The 22,930-nt window shown below is 35.6% G+C and overlaps 1 protein-coding gene across 6 annotated transcripts in view; it reads right to left on the bottom strand.

Annotated features, from left to right (window-relative positions):
• The window catches only part of arhgef25a (Rho guanine nucleotide exchange factor 25a), a 185,222-nt gene that overhangs the window by 72,024 nt on the left and 90,268 nt on the right, over positions 1-22,930 (bottom strand). For all 6 annotated transcript variants that reach the window (XR_015523689.1, XR_015523687.1, XR_015523686.1 and 3 more), the window contains 5 exons: positions 13,735-13,859; positions 10,161-10,227; positions 9,691-9,794; positions 7,370-7,439; positions 537-626 (listed from right to left, as the gene is read on the bottom strand). Coding sequence is in view for 2 of the 6 variants with exons in the window: in XM_087307292.1 (XP_087163418.1) it covers positions 537-626; positions 7,370-7,439; positions 9,691-9,794; positions 10,161-10,227; positions 13,735-13,859 (456 nt within the window). In the remaining 4 variants the exon portion in view is untranslated. The remainder of the gene's footprint in view (positions 1-536; positions 627-7,369; positions 7,440-9,690; positions 9,795-10,160; positions 10,228-13,734; positions 13,860-22,930) is intronic.

Here is a 22,930-nt window from a genome sequence, read left to right as displayed (position 1 = left end):
ATGGACCTTTAATGTTAGTTTTAAACCCTGGACATGCACAAAAAACTAGGCAATATGCATTAATCTTTTGACCTTCTGGTTTTCCACTCCAAACATAGCTAAACACTCTCCTTGATCCATTACCCCATAGTACCCTGCAATCTCAGTCAATAAAACCTAAAGTAATGCCAGCTATCAAACCTTCAAATGTTTTGGTACAGCACTGAGAATCCATTAAGGTGTCAAACTTTTCGATCAAGCATCTCCCTGATTTATCTGTTCCAAGAATTGATAGGTCAGTCAGGGCCTTCATGTCCACTGAGTGATCATTACACACACACACACACACACACACACACACACACACGCACGCACACACACACACACACACACACACAAACGCACACAAACGCACATGCACACACACCGTGCAAACGGGAAGGGAGAGAGTCTGCCTTGAGATATTTACACAGATGGACCAAAACAGTCCCTCAGGCGTAACCTTTGGATCTTTGAGAACTCCAATAATCTTCTGCTTGCCCTTGACATGCACTTACCTCAAAGTAGGTCTCGATGTATTCTGACACGATGTGCTCAGATTTAGGTTTGTTCTGGCAATACACCACATACATGTGAAGCCGTCTTTCCTGCAGATTATGTAAACAGAGAAGAGTGAATTAGCCCAGTTTAGTAGACATATAGTTGAGCTACAAAAAATTCTCTTAACCCTACAACTTACCCACCAAGAAAAACGTTTTTGGATTGGATTTGTTTTGAGAATCAACCAATCAGAGTCTCATCTACCATTCCCTTTAACTGTACATTCACACCGAAAGTGGCGAGAGCGTCAAAGTAGCTGGAAGTCATTCATTTTCAATGGGAGCCGGCAGCCATAAGCGGCGAGGAGCAGCGTGGCTCGTCTTCGCTGGTGTGGGCGTCGAGGACAGTTGAAATTAAGTCAACTTTATGGTAATGAGCTATGACGCAGTATGGCGGCAAGCAATCAGAATGTAGAAGTCCAGACTGAGATTGCAGGAGTTCAGAGAACACAGTCGCTGTTAACTTGGGTTCCGACCACAGTTATTCCCATGGGTTTGATTATTGCGGTCGCCGGATTTCTAATTATTTGCAATGTTTTCTTACAGGAACATACATTAAAAACATTTCTGGCAAGTTACATTAAACATTAAAAAGTTACATTAAAAATGTTTCTGGCATTAATGTGCATTAATGTTATATATATTTTTTTTTTCGTTAAAAAAGCAGGAATCTCATGCGACAATACAAAACAGCATTGCTGCTTGAGGATAATTCAGACAAATGAACACATTGGATAATTACAGTAAGTGGAGCAAAGCCACACCGCATGCAACTTGATCTTTCATTGTTAACAGTTAAATATATTTGATAAAACATGCGCAACATTTTTACACTAGAAAACCCATTTTCTGAAGGCAATGTACCTAATATGATTTGCTGAAACTGCCCCTTTAAATTCAAGATCAATGTAGTGAATTTTGACGCTCTCGCCGCTAGAGCTGAAGGCAGACAGTGTTGTCGACAGGGCGACCAGAGCGACCTTTGATGTTCTCACCGCCTTCTGTGTGAACGTACAGTAAGAGTCAGTTGTGTCTTTCTCTCTTTCGTAGATATAGAAACGGTGTTGTTCAATCCACTGAAGTCATCCATAAGCCTACATAATTAATTTCGTTTGTTAAGTGCAAAGATTTGTTTCAAAACTATTTCTAAATTCAGTTCTAGTTTACAGCAAAAGAAAAAAAAATTCTGATTAAACATGTTTTCTTGTTGTTGCTTTTTTTAACCATAAAACCAAAATCGAGTGTAGTAGTGCAACAGGATTATGTTTGTTTGTTTGTTTGTTTGTTTTAAACCAACACAATAGTTTACACTGTGTAGTGTAAACTAAAATTTAAAACAGTCATTCTTTAAAACAGTCAAACTATGGTCAAACATTTGGTAAAGCAGGCAGTTAAAGGGGTAAAAGGGATATTGAACCCACAAATGTAAATAACCATCAGTCCACTCAATATGTAGAGATTAAATAAAGTTTCTTAGCTGAAATGATGATCATTCATGATTTGTATTTATCTAACATCAGGAAACTGTTAACTCGTCTTTCTAAATAGGACGATTAGTAATCAAGATAAGTATTAATGTTGGTATATCTGTATTGAACATTAATTTGTTGAACACATAACTAACCAGCTAAATTTTCACTTATTTTTTATGTTCAACTGCAGAAAGACAGTGACCTTCATCTTCAATGGTCTGAGCATGAGTAAATGAAAAGCTAATTTTCATTTCTGGGTGAACTCACATTGTAAGTCACATAGTAAATGTGGAAATGCCTTTAAAATACTCAGAATATCAAACAAAGTGGCATTTAAAGAATTTTAAATAAATACCCTTTAAATAAATGACTTTTCAGACAAAATATTTCACAAAAAGAGTTCAAATTTCTTTGAATACTGCACTGTAAAAAATGCTGGGCTCCACACAATTCCTTCATGTTCTCCCAATGCAAAACGATTGTGTTAACAATCATTTTTACAGATTTAAATATCTGTTTAAGCATCTATTGAACATAAAACAATTAAGTGTCCCCAAACAAACTTAAGAATCGTGTTGTTTGCACTCATTTTAAAGCAATAGTTTGAAAAGGAAATTAAAATCTTTTTTAAGTGTGTTCAAAGAAAAATAAGCAGCCTCACAGCAATAAGGCTGCTGGCTGAAGCCCGGCTGGGTCAGTTGTCATTTCTGTGTAGAGTTTGCATGTTCTCCCCGTGTTTGCGTGAGTTTCCTCCGTATGCTAGGGTTTCCCCTACAAGTCCAAAAATCATGCGCTTTAGGTGAATCTGTAGTGTACTAGTGTGAATAAGTGTGTGTGGATGTTTCCCAGTGATGGGTTGTAGCTGGAAGGGCATCCGCTGCGTAAAACATACTGAATGCTGCATAAGTTGGCAGTTCATTCCGCTGTGGCGACCCTGGATTAATAAAGGGACTAAGACAATGAAAAAAAATGAATGAATGAATAATCATCAACCATTAACGTGACAGTAGAATATTTGTGCAAACGTGAAAGGAAGTGACATCAAACTGCCTCAAAAAATCACTTTGTAACACCAGCTGCCTGGATTGCAAAGAGCCATTCCAATTAAGTATGAGAAAAGCTCTATTATCATTTGCTTGCAGAAACCACTTAGTCTGACAATTAATCTAATAGCATTGCAACATATGCAAGTGTGCCTTACAGTTTGTCTAAAAATGGCTTTCATTCATTCATTTTCCTTCAGCTTAGTTCATTAGTCGTCACAGCGGAATGAACCACCAACTACTCCAGCATATGTTTTACACAGTGGATGCCCTTCCAGTCACAACCCAGTACTGGAAAACACTCATAGACACTCATTCTAACACACACACACACTCATACACTTTGACCAATTTAGTTCATCCAATTCATCTATACTGCATGTCTTTGGACTGTAGGGGAAACTGGAGTAGACAGAGGAAATCCATGCAAACATGATGAGAACATGCAAACTCCACACAGAAATACCAACTGGCCCAGCCGAGACTTTAACCAGCGACCTTCTTGCTGTGAGGCAAAAGTGCTAACCGTTGAGCCGTTTGAATCAACACAAGTATTGAGTTTTGTGGGAAACAAATTAATTTGTTTTATGTTCAAACCTCCTAAATTTGGAAAAACAATAAAGTTAACTTAATCAATTTGTGTTGGGAAAGCATAAAGATATTGTGTGGAACCCTCCATTTTTTACCGTGTAAGCACATTAAAGTACAATCTTATGCCCAGAAATCCTATTAGTCAAATAAATTGTTGGCAAAGTGATGAAACCAATGACAGAAATACATCAAATATATATACACACAGGTAGATTATCTAAATCATTATTTTCTGATTCTACACATTACAGTATATATCAGAGCAGTGGTTACTTATTTAAAATGTTCAAGCTGCTGTGTTGAAATGTTGTTAGTGTAGTAGTGGTTAAAGTTTTTGTCTGTCTGCAGTTTGAGTGCAGTGTGCTGTGACAGAGAGAGATTACACAACACTGATGGAGGAGAGCGAGCAGAAGGCCATGTATAATTCAGGCCAATTATCCTCAATGTAATCAGAGCCTCATTCTCCCTCACTGCATTCAGGTAGCAGGACAGTACAACTGGACACTACCTCACACACACACACACATACTCATATACACAGAGTGCGTTGCCTGGAAACGAATGTGAAAGCATGAATGGTTCTGACAACAGATTGTAAGTGCTTCATATGGACTGTGTGACCCTAATGTTAATCAGCACTCCTCTTAATCAGCATTTTGTCATGTTGCCATACACACACAGCTACAATAACATACATTATAATAGTTTTGTAACTTTTATTAAAATCTTTTTTAAAGCACAGCACAAAGGGATACATGTAAACTGTATTTACAGTAACCTATTAATATTACAGTTCATTTTATTACAATATTTCCTTGGTTTTGGTTTCATCATCACTAACTCCTTACATTTTTGTTATATAAACAGTGGGTACAGTAATCTTCCTTCAAATCAGACCCCCCTTCAATCTTTCACTCTTTGGTTTATTGCAGCCATTTGCTAAAATCATTTATGTCCTTTTTTTCCTCATTAGTATGCACACAGCACCCCATATTGACAGAAAAACACAGAATAGTTGACATTTTTGCTGATTTATTAAAAAGAAAAACTGATATATCTGGTGGAAATATATAGTCCTAAGTATTCAGAATCTGTGCTGTGATACTCATTTATTTAACTCTGAATGGACTTGATTAGGAAAGCCACACACCTGTCTATATGAGACCTTACAGTTCACAAAGCATGTCAGAGCAAATGAGAATCATGAGGTCAAAGGAACTGCCTGTAGAGCTCAGAGACAGATTTGTGGCAAGGCACATATCTTAGCAATGTTACAAAAGTTCCCAGAAGTGTGATGGCCTCCACATAAGACGTTTGGGATGATAAGAACACTTTCTAGAGCTGGCTGTCTGTCCAAACTGAGATATCGGGGAAGAAGAGCCTGAGAGAGGTAAAGAGGAACCCAGAGATCGCTGTGGCTGAGCTCTAGAGATGTACAGTAGTTGAGTGATGGGAGAAAGTTGTAGAGAGTCAACCATAACTGCAGCCCTCCACCAGTCAGGGCTTTTTGGCAGAGCGGCCCGACGGAAGCCTAAGTGCATGATACGTGAAAGCCAGCATGAAGGACTCCAAGATGGTGAGAAATAAGATTCTCTGATCTGATGAATCAAGATAGAACTTTATTCATTCATTTTCTTTACGGCTTATGCCCTTTATTAATCTAGGGTTGCCACTGCTTTCCAGCAGTAACCTATCCAGCAGTAACTGCTTTCCAGCAGTAACCTATCACTGGGAAGAATCCATACACTCTCACATTCACTTCGGACAATTTAGCATACTCAATTCACCTATGCCACATGCCTTTGGATTTGTGGTGAAAAACCCAGAGCACTCGAAGGAAACCCATGCGAACATGGGGAGGCAATCGTGCTACCCCCTGGGCAACTGTGACCCCCAAGATAGAACATTAAGGCTTAATTCTAAGCAGTGTGTGTGGAGAATATCATGCACTGCTCATCACCTGTCCAATACAGTCCCAACAGTGAAGCATCGTGGTGTCAGCTGCAGGGACAGGACGAGTGGTTGCAAGCAAGGGAAAGATGAATGCGGTACAAGTACAGGGATATCCTGAACGAAAACCTTCTCCACAGTGCTCAGGACCTCAGACTGTGCCGAATATTTACCTTCCACCAAGAAAAGCACAAAGCTAAAATAGCAAAGTAGTGGCTTCACAAGAACTCAATGACTGTTTTTAAATGACCCAGCCAGTGCCCTGATCTAAACCCAATTGAACATCTCTGGAGAGACCTAAAAATGGCTGCCCACCAACATTTACCATCACACCTTACAGAACTGTAGAGGATCTGTAAGAAGGAATGGCAGAGGACCCCCAAATCCAGGTGTGAAAAACCTGTTGCATCTTTCCCAAAAAGACTCATGGCTGTATTAGATCAAAAGGGTGCTTCTACTAAGAACAAAGGGTCTGAATACTTAGGACCATGTGATATTTCATTTTTTTAAATAAATCTGCAAAAACGTCAACATTTCTGTATTTTTCTGTCAATATGGGATGCTGTGTGTACATTAATGAGGAAAATAACTATATTCAATGATTTTAGAAAATGGCTGTAATATAACAAAGAGTAAAAACTAAAGGGGATCTGAATACTTTCCGTACCCACTGTAAATATTATACAGCAGACAGGAGACAGGAAAACTAGTTAATCACAAATACAGATTTAGATTTTTTGTGTATGTGGAATGACATCTCCTTATAAGTCTGTGTGTTTAAAACCAGCTAAATGATTTTGCAACCTATCGCCCTAATTTATCTGTGTTACACATTAATGACTGGGAGTCGGAAAGTTCTGACATAACTAGAGTGCCTCACATCTTTGTTATGTACTGTATGAGTTAAACGAGGGAGTGAGAGCAAAGGCAGAGGAAATTTGAGAGAGATTGAGGGGGGAAGTCTTGTTTATATGAAAAAACTAAGAAAGAGTGGGGACAAAAAGCAAGTCTGGCCCTCGCTCAGCCTGCATTACTGTTTTTCATTACCAGCCGATTTCCCACTACACTCGTCTCACAGTTTGACTCAACCTTTTGAATTTTGTTATAAGTTTCTTTATTCCCCTCAAGCCTTTTTAAGTTATTACCCAAAGGGCTCAGACTCATTAAACAGTAGAAAAGGGCAAACGCTAACAGACGCCAATTCGTACAGTAACTCAGCGCTTTTCATTTAAGCGAAACGCTTTGATTCACCACCAAAACTTGTATCACAGCATGTGGCAACAAATTACTGCCACTGTGAAGTACTTCCACAGCTATAAATCTGCAAATTTTACGCCTGTGGGTGCTGGGAATTGTGTTGTTTTTTTTCTTGGTGAGTTATTTATGCGTGTATGTCCATAGTGTAGGACTGAACTCCAGAAATAGACTCGGAGTGTAAAGTAGTGTTATCAAAGGACGTAGCTGTGCTTGTTATTCCGCCTCTTATTTTTCCCGCCTCTTTTTCCCTTGTGGTAATGAGCCAATGGATACACAAGTAAACGCACAGCCTCAAATGGGCCGTATCAGTAACACGGGGACAGAAATAGACTGGGTTGATGGGAGGATAAATGGGGTGTTAAAATGGGTGAGCGTGTTAAAAACCTCTGTGTTTTCTCAAATCTGCTTGCTCAAAGTGTGAGAGGAAGTTTGCTTGGCACAGACAGACAGACAGACAGAAAAAAAGAGACACACTCACATGTTTGATAAAAAGTTGCGCCAGTCGTTTAGGCTCGGCCACACATTTCTCCAGCTCGGCCAGGAAATAACTAGGAAGAGATCAGACGTATAACTCAGCATTAGTCAGTAGCAGGGCCAATCGACTATTTTTTTCTAAAAACGTGTTATGTAAAATGAGTTTGATCTGAACTTTCTGGAAGTTTTGGAAACATACTTAAAGTCCTGTAAGATTTGTAATACACAAAACACACACACACACACACAAATTATTGTAAACACATCTATCTATGTATCTATGTATCAACAAGGAAGCATTTTATCGCGCTTATTTTTTTCTCTTTACACAAATGAGCTTAAGGTTGAACATTTAGGTTTTAAGTTATTTAAATATGCAAATGATAGCATTTGTTGGCCAGTGGACTAAAACAGAAAGATATCTCGTACCATAATTGTATAAATTTGCTTCAAAATTGGTGTAAAAGGAGTTCACAAGAGATAATTTATATTAAAATGATGATAATTCACAGGTTGAGGGACATGGAATAGAGGCAGTTGGGTGTTTAAAATATTTAGGACCATTTAAAGATAGTGGATTGACATTTGCATTTACAAAAGCAATGCAGGGATTATATCTTATAGGAGGGTTACAACTATTTGGTGTGAGTCAAGATATTCGGGATATACAGTTGAAGTCAGAATAATTAGCCCCTTTTTTATTTCTTTCCCCCAATTTATGTTTAGTATTTTCCACAATTTATTATTATTGAAATTATGTTTAATTTCAGTTTTTTCCTCAATATATTTCTAAACAAACTAGTTTTAATAACTCATTTTTAATAACTGATTTATTTTATCTTTGCCATGATGACAATAAATTATATTTAACAAGATTATTTTTAAGACACTTCTGTACAGCTTAAAGTGACATTTAAAGGCTTAACTAGGTTAATTAGGTTAACTAGTCAGGTTAGAGTAATTAGGCAAGTTTTTGTAAAATGATGGTTTGTTCTGTAGACTATCAAAAAATATTGCTCAATGGGGCTAATATTTTTGACCTTAAACTTTTTAAACTGCTTTTATTATAGCCAAAATAAAACAAATAAGACTTTCTCCAGACTAAAAAATAATTTTTAAGCATACTGTAAAAATGTTCTTGCTCTGTTAAACATAATATGGGAAATATTTAAAAGAGAAAAAAAAATTCAAAGGGGAGCTAATAATTCTGACTTCAACTGTACAAGAAAGTTGGTTGAAAATGTTGTCAGTATTAACTTGATTGCAAGGTATAGACTGTTGCCAATTAAGAAAAAGCAAAAACTGTGTCAAGTAGTAAAAATTGCCAGTACAATTGCCACAAAGACAACTAAATTACATTTATTTCATAAGAATTAAACAGAAAGAATGTAAGCAATTCCATGAAAAGTCAAATATGCCATGAAAAAGTTTTCACCAAAATAGTAAAACCCTTTAAATTTTTTTTGTGTAGGCTTGTATTTCACAGTACTGTAAAAAATACTCATAAATGTCTCTGACAATGTTTTCAATCAATTATATTAGATTTACCAAAGTCGCACTAGTGGCATTTTTAAATGTCACATCCATAGACAGGTGTGGCATCCATAACAAAAGTTTTTTCCTCAAATACAAAAATGTCAAATAAAATAAAATCAATCATTTTTGTTTAATAGAGAGCCGACTCTTATCCTTTTGATTAGCTTTGTTTCTTATAGGTTGTGTAGTTTAATTCACAGAATTTCTACAAAGTATGGTGTATACTTTAAACTTGCTTACTTTTTTGTCACATACATGTCTATTTTCCTTATTTAAAATATATATATTTTTTACAGATTAACAAATTTTGCATCTCATAACTCTGTGGTTATTTGTTTTGGGAATAGAAACATATGTTTTAATATACTGTTAACATATACATTCTCTGAGAATTTATGTTTTGAGTCTTAACTGCAAATGTCACATCCGTAAGACTGGAATTGCACACATGTCATTATTGAAAATTGTTCCCATCCCTTAAACATAAAATTTCAGCTCTTGCCATCAAAAAAGACATTTTAGACAACGTCAAGTAAAGAAAAGTGTGTATAAGATGTCCTTTCTGCTGACTGCTATCAGAATTTTGAATACTGGATTTTGTAGTATGTATAGGGTTGATTGAGTTTTTAATGTGATTTATGTGTTGACATTGAATGTATTCGTGTTGCCTGTTTTCATTGATATATGTGATGTGAACGCTGATATGGTTGTGTGGTGAAGCCAAAGATAAATTTCCACTTATGGACAATAAATAAAAGTCAAGTAAAAGTCAAAAACAGATTAACCCACTCTTTATGCCAGTCGTAGATCTGATGAATATTCCCGAACACTATTTTGTCTTTTCCCTTCATGTCTTCTGGAATTCCTTTCACATTCATAGTAGCCATGTAGCCCTGCGTGAAACAGAACATGATGAACTTTCACAGCTCACGTCTCGTAAAAACGCTCCTTTTCATGATTAAATCTGAGGCATTTAAACTGTAATGATAAAATATGACCCCCATAAAAATGTAGATCATCTCATTCCAAATATTTTCAAATCCAGACACCATTATTTTGATTTACTCGGTGATCACTATTATAGCTGATAGAAATCCAGGTCAGTTAATACATCAGATTTAATTCTTCTGTGATTAATTGTTCTGAAATACATTTGAATCATTCTTACAACTGTAAAATGACAGTGCTCCATAACAGAGCTGATCAAATCCACGTGTGATTTGTTAATTGACATTTTAACCACCGCATCAAAAGCTCACCTCCACAATAAGTCCTAGATCGGCGACATACAGCTTTTCTGTCTCTATTAATTCGTTCAGAACATACCTGCAACAGAAAGGAGGTCAGCGTTCACTGCTTTCATCAAGTCTTTTAATGCATTAACATTATGTGACGGCTTAAAGCATGTGATGTGAGTAATGTATAGGGTGTAATATTAGCAGAGTTCTGACTGGCGCAGCACATTAATAATCTAGAAGCTATTTATGGACAAGATGAAAGGCCCTTTTATTGCTTATAATTGCCTCTTTATGCTGGCAGCTGTTTTGGAACACATTTGCTGGTTTGAGATGGTCATTAGCTCAATTAAAGTCATGTGCTGCTCTAGGGTGAACTTTAGCTAGTCTGTAGCTGATTAATATGGTCTATGAATTAATATTAGATAATCTAAATTAAGATTATTGTTATTATTTGATCAAAGATATCTAGAAATTCCTCCTAGATGCCATGTTCCAAAACCTGTTATGGCTAGGATTTAGATGATCTCTAGTCATTAAACGGTCCAAGCTGGTGATTATCTAATCTAATGATAATCTAATTTCAGACATAGTTGGCGGTGAGAATTTCAGCAGTGAAATGTCCCACATCAAACCTGCCTTCCAGATTTTCACCGCGTGAGATCTGAATACCTCATAACATTGTTATTGTGCCAACTATGGCTAAAACAAACATAATAGTAACATGCTAGCTGTCCTTTAAATACAGCTGAACAAAAATAACATTATATGTTGCACTATAAGGATGATATAATCTCAAAAATAGCCTTTATTAGTAGAAATCCTACTCATTGAGGGTACAAACATTTGTTTACATGTTTCACATAAGGTAGCTCCATGCTAATCTAGCTAAAGCAGAACTAGCCACCATCTGTGAAGTGTTGTTAAATGGTCTCACTGAAGTGAGGGTTGTTTGATCTGCCCCAAGTTCACAGGTCAGATGTACTTAGCTGGTTCTAGATGATCTTAGCTGGTTTACCAACTATCATGTTCAAAAAAAAACATGGTAAAAACAAGCTGGTAGCTTCCAGATGGTTAAAATGGTCATTAGTTGGCCAGTCATTAGTTATTTAAGAAGGTCATTAGCGAGACTAAGATGTTCTTTAGCTTGAATTTTCATTAGCTAAATTGATTTGAATCAGCCGATTAGAAACTGGAAGGGGGTATTAAAGCTGGTTAAAATGGTTGTGTTGGAGAAAATGAATTTATTTTTGTGTTTTCGTTTATTAGAAAAATGTTTAGACTAACAACAGATTAATCAATCTTTCTCTTTTGTATTATAAAACATCTTGACCAGACAAACGTCCTCTTTTTTACTGTGCTGCATACTTTTTAGAAGAACTGCTGACTAGTGGAAAAAGCAGAATAAGAATAAATTGAGGGTGGGGGCCTTTGTTCCAGAACTTTAGTCTAGACATGTCACAAGTTGTCATGATGCTTGTAGAAGTTGTGAAATATATTAAAGATGCACGTAATTGTTCAGTTCTGGTATGCAGAGAAAGGGTGCAGACAGAGGAAGTAATGTCTAGGGCTACAAAGGGCCAATGGAGGACTGAACAATGACTGACAAGTGACGTTACACCAAAACTCCACCTGTTAAGATCAGTTGTGTATATATGCTGGAGTCAGGAAATGTATGTTTGGGAATCTCCTGAATGTAATTCTTGTATTGCATTGGGGTAACGTAACCCAGAGCTCTGACATCGAATTATTCATTTGTATCAAATAAATTACTAATATTTTTGGTATTGAAGAAAAAACTCTCCAGACCTTTTCTTATTGAACACGCATGGAATTGGCTAGATATTCCAACAGTTGCAACTGGTTAAGATGGTCATAAGCCCATCCATTAAAAATATGTGCCTCAGTCCAAATTTTTGTAAAGTGTTAAATTCATGGCTCCAGGTATGTTTCGCTGCACGTTTCAGATTGCAAATCCTATAGAGGATGCTGTTTCCATTTGTGTATATATGACATACAATACTTTTAAGTACACATTAGGTTTTGTTGTACACTCGTATATGTATTCTTGTTGTATTCACTCTTATATTTCAATGTGGTCATGTCGTTGGTTCATGAATATTTCTTCTTGTTTTCAAACTATTTCATAACTGTAGGAAGAGGCAATTCAATAACATCTTCATGTTAAAAGAGCTCTTATAAGATTATTTATCAATATGCGGCTCCTTTTGGATTCTCGAAAGCTATAGAAATTAAAAATGTAATTCAGGAAATATGTTGGGACTATTGTTTTCGTTTACATCCCTCAAAATGGACTATTGTAAGTCCACAAAGCAGGACTTGTCATATAAATCACAGTTGTCAGCAAACCATTGCCATAAACCCTTTCTTAAACCTACCCAATAGAGTTTTTAAAAGAAAACAGGAGAAAAGTACACTGAAACCACACATATTACCATGATTTTACACTGCTTTTACCTCTTGAAAACCATGCTTTGCCTGACCTAAACAGGGACAGATTTGGGGGACCCGTAAGTCCTACAGTAACATGCACACTGCGATTTGTATTTATTTATTTAGCAGTCTTTTTCAATGCAATTTCTACATTTTAAGATGTGTTTGCATAAAATATGTTCACAACTAAAAACAATGAACAAACTATTTGTAAACCAAATGTTGTATCTGATTTGACTGCTGGACTGATCCATGATTATGGTTGGGGGGACACATTTGCACAGATGTACTAATTAAGCTAAATTTGTATTGTTAGACCCTTAGCCTACAAAATATGATAGAAAATGACATTATATGTAATTTATAGAAACTTCTAGGTACTTATTGTGGGCCCTCAGACTTTCCGGGGCCCTAAGCGGCCACTTAACTTAAATCCACCCCTGGACCTGAAACCAATCTCTCTGTCACAACAATGTACAATATGAGCTACCAAGCAAACTGACCATGTTTAAAATATGTTGATAAATGTATTCATTTATAAATCCGAGAAACTGTTGAGTTGCTTTGCAGTTTCACTGATTTGGTGTTGTGCAAATAACTGCATGAAAATAATCCTTTATTTATCGATAATATGCCCGTCTAAATATAATTAGTATGAAAAATTATGTGGATAGCCTTATACTGCCCCATAGCATTCATTTTACCAATACATGGCAGTCAAATATAGGTTGAAGTACTTTACGTTTTTGTGGTTTCACAAAAACAAAGGCTGTAGCACATATTTTCCTGAGCCCGTTGTCAATAGTTGGTCCCAGCTAGATAATGACCATCCACAGAATGACCATCACCTGGTCAAAGATTATCTTCAGTTGGTTGAAAACAAGCATTTTCAAAAACCTAGTTTGTGGTACCACTTTGAACCAGTTAATGACCACCAACCAACTTAAACCAAACTCTCCATCAGAGATGATGTCATTGTGGTGTGCTAATGAACATCTGATGACTACTTTGTAAAATACTGCAAATTTAAAAATAAGTCATTAAAAAAAAGTTCTAAATTAAAACCTCTTACAATAAGCTGACTAAAAAAAGGAATTTACTATGTACACAAGTTACAAATGAAGAAGACATGCTTCACACACACATGCTTTTTTCTAAGGCACTCTTCCGATCTTCTTCGGTGTCTGCGCAGGCTGATGATTGGCTGGAGTTGTCATCCATCAAAACCGAGCCGTTGTCGTCAGCTTGTTGGCTGGTACATTGGCTGATCTGCAGACACACAGGGCATAACTGCGAATAAGCAACGAGGCTTCATTCTGAAAGGATCTTCACTATGGGGAAGGCTGCAGGGGCAGAGAAGGAATAACACAGAGGAGAGGGAAGATATGAGCTGTTCTAATAGCTCAGGTTGCCTAGGTGACAGAAAAGGAGCATGACAGTGACTGAATGATAACTGGAATACAGAGCTTACCAATAATGATGACACCAGACAGGCAGAGTAGATGCATTACCCTGAATCTCAATGCCACTGACCCCAGTGAAGTCACCATGTTCTCAAAAGCTATGTTTCCAGCCAAAGATGTGAAATAGATTTATACACACGCAAGTCGAACATCACATAAAACATTTGCGACTAAAGTCAAATAGATTAGAATCGTATCTTTCTGATAAAACTGGCATCAATTATCAAGAAAAGAATGGAATATGCAGCGATAGGAAAATCCAATATGGGGCTTTTTTGCTAATTTAATAAATTACTTGCACCTCAGAAGATGAAAATGAATTACAATGAATGTGTGGTGGCTTTTAAATGTGCAAGACAAAGCCACTTGGAAATAAATAAGACAGTTTAGAAGTTAATAATACTAAACCACTTTGATGAATGACGGTTAAGGGATTTTAGAATAACCAAGAAATCTTAGAATGTACTGATCTTGTAATGTAATGTAACGTAATGTGTATTTACAGTATATAGCGCATTTATTGTGTATGGCCATACACCCAAATCGCTTCACAATTATGATATGGGTCTCTTTAGAAGACTTATAAATCTTCTAAAACAAAATCACATGACTTTTTTGATGTGCATGCTTGAATTTTTTGGTGAATGTTTTTTCATGCTTTTTTTTTTTTATCGTACCCAGTTGTGCACATGTGTTTTTTGTGCACATTTTCAAATTTAATGTGCATCTTGTAGTTTCCATTAAGCATTTTCTATGTAATATTCCAAAATTTGCATTAAAATTGGTGGATGAAACATAGCTACAGACCTTTGATATGATTGTTGATATGGACCATTGTTGTAGCGGAGGACAGATGTGCACACTTCTCTGCAGGTTATTCAATGATTTAAGACGGAAAAGGGAAGTCTGAAGACGTCCTGTCTTTGTTAATGCGTTTGTTGACCATATCAAAGGTAAAACTAGGACATAAACTATCCTCACTCATTGTCACGTCCCTCACTGTGATTTCTAGCCATGCTTCGTAAGGATTTCAGTAACTCAGAAGTAAGATTTTCTACAAATATGAGCAAAAATATTTCTCCAAGGCTGCAAGTTCTTGTTTAGTTATTGTTAATTCAAATACAATTTACCTTCAATTTTAGATGATAAAAGGGAATGGTACTGTGCAACCACAAAACATACAAAAAATTATTCAGATTTTTTTCTAACCTTTTTTAAGAATGTTCATAACTTTTAGAGGAAAATGTTGGTTTATTTGCAGGGAAAAAAAGACACCTCTTAAAATACTTTCTTTAATGTCACACAAAAGAATGTATTAAGAAAAGTATAATGCTGATACTGTTAATCTCAATCAAAATGAAAAAAAAATATGAAACATATTTGTTTTTAATCTGAAAAAAAACTGAAAACCTGAAATAAAATAACAAATTGTGCTAAAAAACATGAAAATGCTGTCTAAGCAAGTTTAACTGAAGTTTAACTGAAGTATTAAAATGATTACAATTTTAATTAAATAAAAAACAACCTTCGAGCATTAAACTTAAAATTAACATCTTAAAGTAAACAGAAATATTTAAAATAAGAAAAGATAATAATATGGATTAAAGTATGTTTATTTACCTTTCAGTTTAAACTCAATGAAAATGAGAAATGTTGCCTTGCCACTTTTTATTTTAGTTAACATTTATTTTATTTATTAATAAAAATGTTTAACTCTTTAACTACCAAGAAAAAAAATTGGACTGCTAATGTTGCTAATGTTGCTAGTTAACACACTCAATGCATCAAGGCAAAACACAGCCCATAATTTTTAAAATATCAACTTCTACCAAATGGTTGATATGTCGGTTTATGGTAAAAGTATTGAAATTAATGTATATGAAAATCAGGAAAATATGAAGTGTGAGACCAATTTACTTTTAAAAAAATTATGAAAATAGAAAAATTGTCAATATTAAATCATCTTTACCTTTTTAAAATATGCCATAAAATATTTCAGTTTCTCACTTAATGTTTTCTTTTCTTATTTACAATAAACCAAAATCAAGTGTAGTAGCACAACAGGATTTTGTTGGTTTGATTTCTTAAAATGATCTAAACAGTCCTCATTTAAAACAGTGAAATTATAGTAGAGTAGAGCAGGCAATTAAATGGTTTATGGTTTACATTTAATTTTATTTATGGAAATCTTAATGTTATTAAGACACCATTTATCACTATTTAGCATCCATTATTAGTTACTTCTCCACAAAACTAAACAACAGCATTGGCCTTCTAACTGATTTAGATTCCTCTGTGTGGTGTAAAATAATATGAATCACCACTGTTGTGTGACAAAATCAATAGCAGACCTCAAGACATATATATATGGTGGGGTCCGTGCAGTGGCCATAACTAATAACAACAAAAAAATAACCAGTGCCAGTGTTTTTCCAATAGTAGTGCACATCAACACACACATCCCCCTTTTGTTAGAATCAAAAACCTCTACAAACACAAAAAAGCCATTACACTTATTTATTGTGTTTTTCCTGCCTATTAAACACACTAAAGGCCAGATAGATAAGATCTGCCCTTTAACCAGAGCTGTTTAGCAGCTTGCGTAACGTCACAATCACCTGTGGAGCATCACTTTATCTTCATTCTTAAGACCCCGGTGTGTGTCTCTCTCTCTCTCTCTTTCTCTCACACACAATACACTCCTTCCACTACAGCATCACACATCCTCCACAAAACCAGCATTCCTTTGCTCAGACCTTATGATGGATAGCACATCCCAGTTTTTTTTAGATTGTTTGTTTATCAAAGCTTCACAAAGCACTTTCTTGGCTTAAGAAGAGGTTGTTATTGTGTTGTGTGTGTGAGTAATGTGACACAATATGTTCAGAAATGATGTGGATTACAATGAACGGATGTTACTTGCATCATTTGATCATAGTCAACCTCATATTGCTCCACGTCCGAGCGATCGGCGAAACACAAAAGGACTTCTTTTGAATATTTTGTACTAGATGTTCTTTTGCATTCAATTAAAGTAAAAAGGACTGAAGATTTCAAGCTTCACCAAGAATATAAAAGCATCATGTGGTTTTTATCGTTTGTGCACTATATTCCAAGACTTTTAAAGCCGTGTACTGTAACTGCTCTTTTGAAGAGAGCGAATGAAATTTTAGCCATTATACTGTGTCTACATCACTTCACAACAGCTAGAGGCGTCTACATTCGAAATAACAAAGTGCTCATTGCAAATCATTTGTCCTTCGTGTCATCAGTTGTGGCATTAGTTTAGTATTATTTATTACTCATATTGTTCATTCATTCATTTTTTTTTTCGGCTTACCCAATTCACCTACTACATGTCTTTGGATTTATGGGGGGAAACAGGAGCACCTGGAGGAAACCGATGCGAACATGGAGAGAACATGCAAACTCCACACAGAAATGCCAACTGACCCATCCGATGCTCGAACCAGCGACCTTCTTGCTGTAAGGCAATTGTGCTACCAACTGCCCTACCTTGACACCCACTGTTATTCATTTTATAATATATTATTTACTATTAATTCTCATATAGCACAATAAGTTTTGCCAGAGCAGAAATGGTCATGCCCAATTGAGCCAGGTTTCTTTTGAGTTTTTCCCCTTTATTTTAGTCAATTAGTGTAGTTTTGTTCCTCGTCACTGACGGCTTGTTTGGTTTGGGACTTTGGAATTATTCTTTAGTATATAGACTAAACTGAACTTCAACTGGACAGACACAGTTTCAATTTGCTAAAACGTCTATGTTAAGCTGCTTTGAGCCAATCAACAATCTACATTATTAAAGTGCAATAGAAATAAAGATGAATTGAATTGGATTGAATACCGCTGGTGAATTGTTATCAAAACATCACCATATGTGACCCTAGAACACAAAAACAGACTTAAGTGAATAATTATCCTTTCCATTGAAGTATACTGTGTAAAATAAATCTAGATCTGTTTTTTTTTTATCTTAATACTGAGAAAACCACATTAAATGTGACCAAATAAAGTGCTTAGCAATGCATTTTTAATAATCAAAAGTTTTGATATACAGTGATCCCTTGCTATAACATGTTTCACTTTTCACGGCTTCTCCCCAAAAGGCAGAAAAAGATGCTAACCACCGTTCAAAAAGCTGAATTTCTGGACATGCTAAAGGAAGGTGTTAAGCGCTGGTAGGGCGTCATTACGGATTAAATAAATAAAGATCAAATGGTTTTCATCCTATAATACTGGACTTATTTTTCTACAAAGGTTTGAACTTTGAGAGTGTTTAAACAATAATACTTTTTTTTATATTTATTAAACAAGAGAGAAAAATGTAAATATGCTAATGTCTGTTTGAGAAAGGTGTATAGAATGGGTAGTGAGGGGTTTTACAGACTTAAAACATCTATAATAATTGTGAAAAAATAAGCTGACTACTTCACGGATTTCTTCTATTGCAGGTTATTTTTAGAATGTAACTCTCACAAATAACAAAGGACCACTGTATTTACATTAGGGAAGATTCAAAATATCTTAATGTAACATGAACTTTCCTTAATATTCCAATAATTTTGGGCATAAAAGAAAAATCAATTTGACCCTTAAATTGTATTGATTTTTTTAAAGCTATTGACAAATTGTACCTCTGCAAATGTTATGCTTTGTTAATTGCTGTGCGTTTGCCTCGAAAAGTGCCTGTAAATACAAGGCATTATTATGATTATTATTATTAATTTGGTCTCCTCACAGCAGGAAGATCGCTGGTTTGAGTCCTAGCTGGGTCAGTTGGCATTTTTGTGTGGAGTTTGCATGTTCTCCCCCTGTTGGTGTGGGATTCCTGAGGGTGCTCCGGTTTCCAGCACAGTACAAAGATATGCAGCATAGGTTAATTGAATAAACTAAATTGGCTGTAGTGTATGTGTGCGAATGTGCGAGTGTATGGGTGTTTTTCAGTGCTGGGTTGCAGCTGGAAGGGTATCCGCTGTGTAAAACATATGCTGGATAAGTTGGTGGTTCGTTCAGCTGTGGCAACCCCTGATGAATAAAGGGACTAAGCCAAAGGAAAATAAATGAGCTATTATTAATATTAAGCTTTATGGTCCAGGGTCACATATTAGATGTATAGAATATAGCAGAATATTAGCATATATTAAATACTGAAAACAGGTATGAAGTTTAATATTGTTGAGCAAACAGTGATGCATTTTCAAAGATTATTTGAGGAATAGAAAGTTCTAAAGAACATAATTTATTACAAAAAAAAGGCCTTTACAATAGCCTTGCTGAATAAAGGTACATACTTCACACTAACACCAGAATGGAGGCGTAATTCGTGTGTATTTTTTGTATCCCTCCTTCATGTAAATGCATTTGCTCTTTGCGTGCTGCAACACAGACTGTTGTGTTGTTTTGTGGTGTGGGGCTGTGTTTGTGTGTTTTAGAGCAGTGCAATCACTCCTGCCTTGCTCTCAGGTCTGCTCAGAGATCATTTCCAGATGTATTTTGGCACAGTCTGCAGGAGAACCCCCACTCCTGCTCTTTCCCCTTTATTTTTATCTCCACGGCTTGTTTTCTACCCAGAAGCCCAGAGCCTTTACTTGGGCCTTTAATAAAAAGCTGAGATCATGTTGGTTGTTGTTTTTTGACAGGAAATTGTTAAAGTTAGCTGGAGCAGAGACAGAGGTAATCCAAAAAATTGTATAAAGGCTATGCTGGGACTCACATTACAGTTATATCATCAGTGGTTCCTCTGTCAAACTGCTGTGTCAGACCTCCATTTGTGTGGGGAATCAAACAAAACAGCCAGTTTGATAAACATGTGCTGCGTTCCTCTGACCGGGAGACAGGCCGGATCCGAACAGTGCTTACATATTCATTCAGGAATTTTCCATTAGCCAACAAATAATAAACTCACGCTGAATCCCCACAGCAAATGGTTCTGTGTCAGGTACAAAGCGGAGTGTCAGCTGATCTGACTCAAACCACTGTGATATAAACTACATCTCAGCCTCTCCATGGAAAGAAACAAAACCCAGAGTAATGCAATGATGAGCTCATCATTGGTCTCTGTTATGAATACATTACATTATACAGTAGTGGCCCAACGTGATATTCAAATCCTTTATTCAAACATATATACAGTACTGAGCATACTGTATTTAAGTACACCCCTCACAAATCAAGCTTTTAAATTAAATACAATATTCTATTTGTTGACATATACATTAGTCTGTACTGAAGCCAAATCTGGAGCTTATCTAACAAAATATCTTACGATAACGGTCCAAAAACTAGTACACTCAAATTTATATGTTATAGAAAAATATTAAATACAATTTTTTTTTAAAAATTGAAGAGAAGAACAATGAAATATTAAATGCTGAATATATATTATTAATATATATTATATATTATTATACTGTAATTTATTTCATGTGAGCTTTTGGTATTATGTGCTTTTCTTTTCTTTTCTTTTCTTTTTTTTGTATAATAAGACCCATTTTCTCTCATAAGCTATGGTTTGCTTTTTTGACATTTAAATATTGAAAGGTTTTGCTCTTCCAAATATATCTTGCACATTCATATTTTGCTAGTTATCTGGTAATTCTGTTTGTAGGATCATTAAATGTAAATGTTGGCTAACTTTTATATTAAATATACTTTACATAGACATTATAAAAAAATATTAAAACTTATTTCTTTTTGAAATGTGTATTCCTCAAAGAATTCCACCACAGGAAAGAATTACTTATAAAACCATATTAAAATGTTAAGCTGTTATTTTAGACTCTACAAATTATTTCACAATATTGCTGTTTTTACACTGCAAACCCCGCTGTTGGCATTACTAAAAATATTAAGTTAATGTAACTTGACATTATTTAAAATACCAAGTTTTGGCATCAAAACTTAAACAGGTGTATTTAACTTACTTATTAGACAGCAAAAAAAAAAAACTTTCAATTAATACATTTTAATATATTTAAACGATTTACCATCCCTCAGTTTAAAATGATTGGCTGCGCTTGATATTCTGCCTTGACAAATGCGCTGATTAATCGATATACAGTTAAAGTCAGAATTATTAGCCCCCCTTTTAATTTTTTTTTTAAAATATTTCCCTAATAATATTTTTAAAAGAGCAAGGAAATGTTCACAGTATGTCTGATAATATTTTTTCTTCTGGAGAAAGTCTTATTTGTTTTATTTCGGCTAGGACAAAAGCAGTTATTAATTTTTTAAAAGCCGTTTTAAGGACAAAATTGTTAGCCCCTTTAAGCTATATATTTTTTATTTAGTCTACAGAACAAACCATTGTTTTACAATAACTTCCCTAATTACCCTAATTGCCTAGTTAACCTAATTAACCTAGTTAAGCCTTTAAATGTCACTTTAAGCTGTATAGAAGTGTCTTGAAAAATATCTAGTCAAATATTATTTACTGTCATCATGGCAAAGATAAAATAAATAAACTATTAGAGATGAGTTATTAAAACTATTATGTTTAGACATGTGTTGAAAAAATCTGATCTCCAATAAACAGAAATTGGGGAAAAAAACTAAACAGGGGGGCTAATTATTCAGGGGGGCTAATAATTCTGACTTCAACTGTATGTTATATGACACAAGGTGGTCAGTTTGCTTGTGATGCTGAATTTTGCTGAAGCGCAGCAAGACAGAGGCACTACCTGAACCCAGCTGACGAAAGGGAAAAGTTAAATTAGTAAGTAAGTAGATATTTGAATGCTTGTATACATTTTTCTTAATTGATATACACACAGGGGTGACACAGTGGCACAACAGGCAGTGCTGTCGGCTCACAGCAAGAAGGTCACAAGTCACAGGTGGTCAGTTGGCATTCCTGTCTAGAGTTTGCATGTTCTCCCTGTGCAGACGTGGGTTTCCTCCAGGTACTGCAGTTTCCCCCACAGTCCAAAGACATGCGGTATAGGTGAATTGGGCAAGCTAAATTGTCCGTAGTGTATGTCTGCATGTTCTGGTCCTCCAGGTTGGGGGTTGAACGTTGGGCTAACGACCCACCTCATAAAAATTAGATGTTACGAAACACCAACATGGTGCGGCTAAATATCACCTTCGATATAAACAGCCCTGGGAGTAAGTGAAGAATATAAAAGCTGAAAAAGTTGGAAATTTAGTCTATTAGCCATTTAAATGATCTGTACTTAAACATTTAAGTTATCTGCAATAAATAAACATTTAAGTTAATTCGTTAAAGAGACCAATTGGTCAACTCAATTAATTGAGTTGTCAATTTCCCATTACTCAAACAAACTGAGGGAATCACTTTCCTCAAATCATTTGAGTAGTCTCAACTTACTAGGGTTTACAGTGTACCATACGTTCGATCAAATAATCTGAGCCTAGTAAGAGTCTTCTTTAAAAAAAAAAGTAATAAATCCCTTTCTTTTGAATGTGAAAAATAAAAATAGCACCTAAATATAAACACTGTAACACTTATACTTGTGTGTCTGTCTCTGTGATTAGTTTCACTTATGTGTAGTCGTGAGCTTCACGCTGTTGCTGAACTAAATGTTAAACTCATTTCCAATTATAATCACAGTGCTCACGGATCTCAGGTTCCTCCTCTTGTTGTTTTGCACCTCTGGTCATAATTACCTATCATCAGTTTTGATGGAATGGAATGATGAATGCTAGTGCATTAAGCCTTCAATCAGGATTTGCTCTCTTCCAGCTATTGTGTTTGTGTTTGAGTGTGTGTGTGTGTGTGTGTGTGTGTGTGTGTGTGTGTGTGTGTGTGTGTGTGTGTGTGTGTGTGTGTGTGTGTGTGTGTGTGTGTGCCTGTGTGTGGCACAGTGTTTTATATTAAATTATATGCTTTGGCTC

This window comes from Danio rerio, chromosome 23, assembly GCF_052040795.2.
Source record: "Danio rerio strain M-AB ecotype USA chromosome 23, GRCz13ab, whole genome shotgun sequence".
NCBI lineage: Eukaryota > Metazoa > Chordata > Actinopteri > Cypriniformes > Danionidae > Danio > Danio rerio.
Note: the sequence above shows the minus strand (reverse complement) of the source record. Positions and strands in the feature narration are given on the sequence as shown.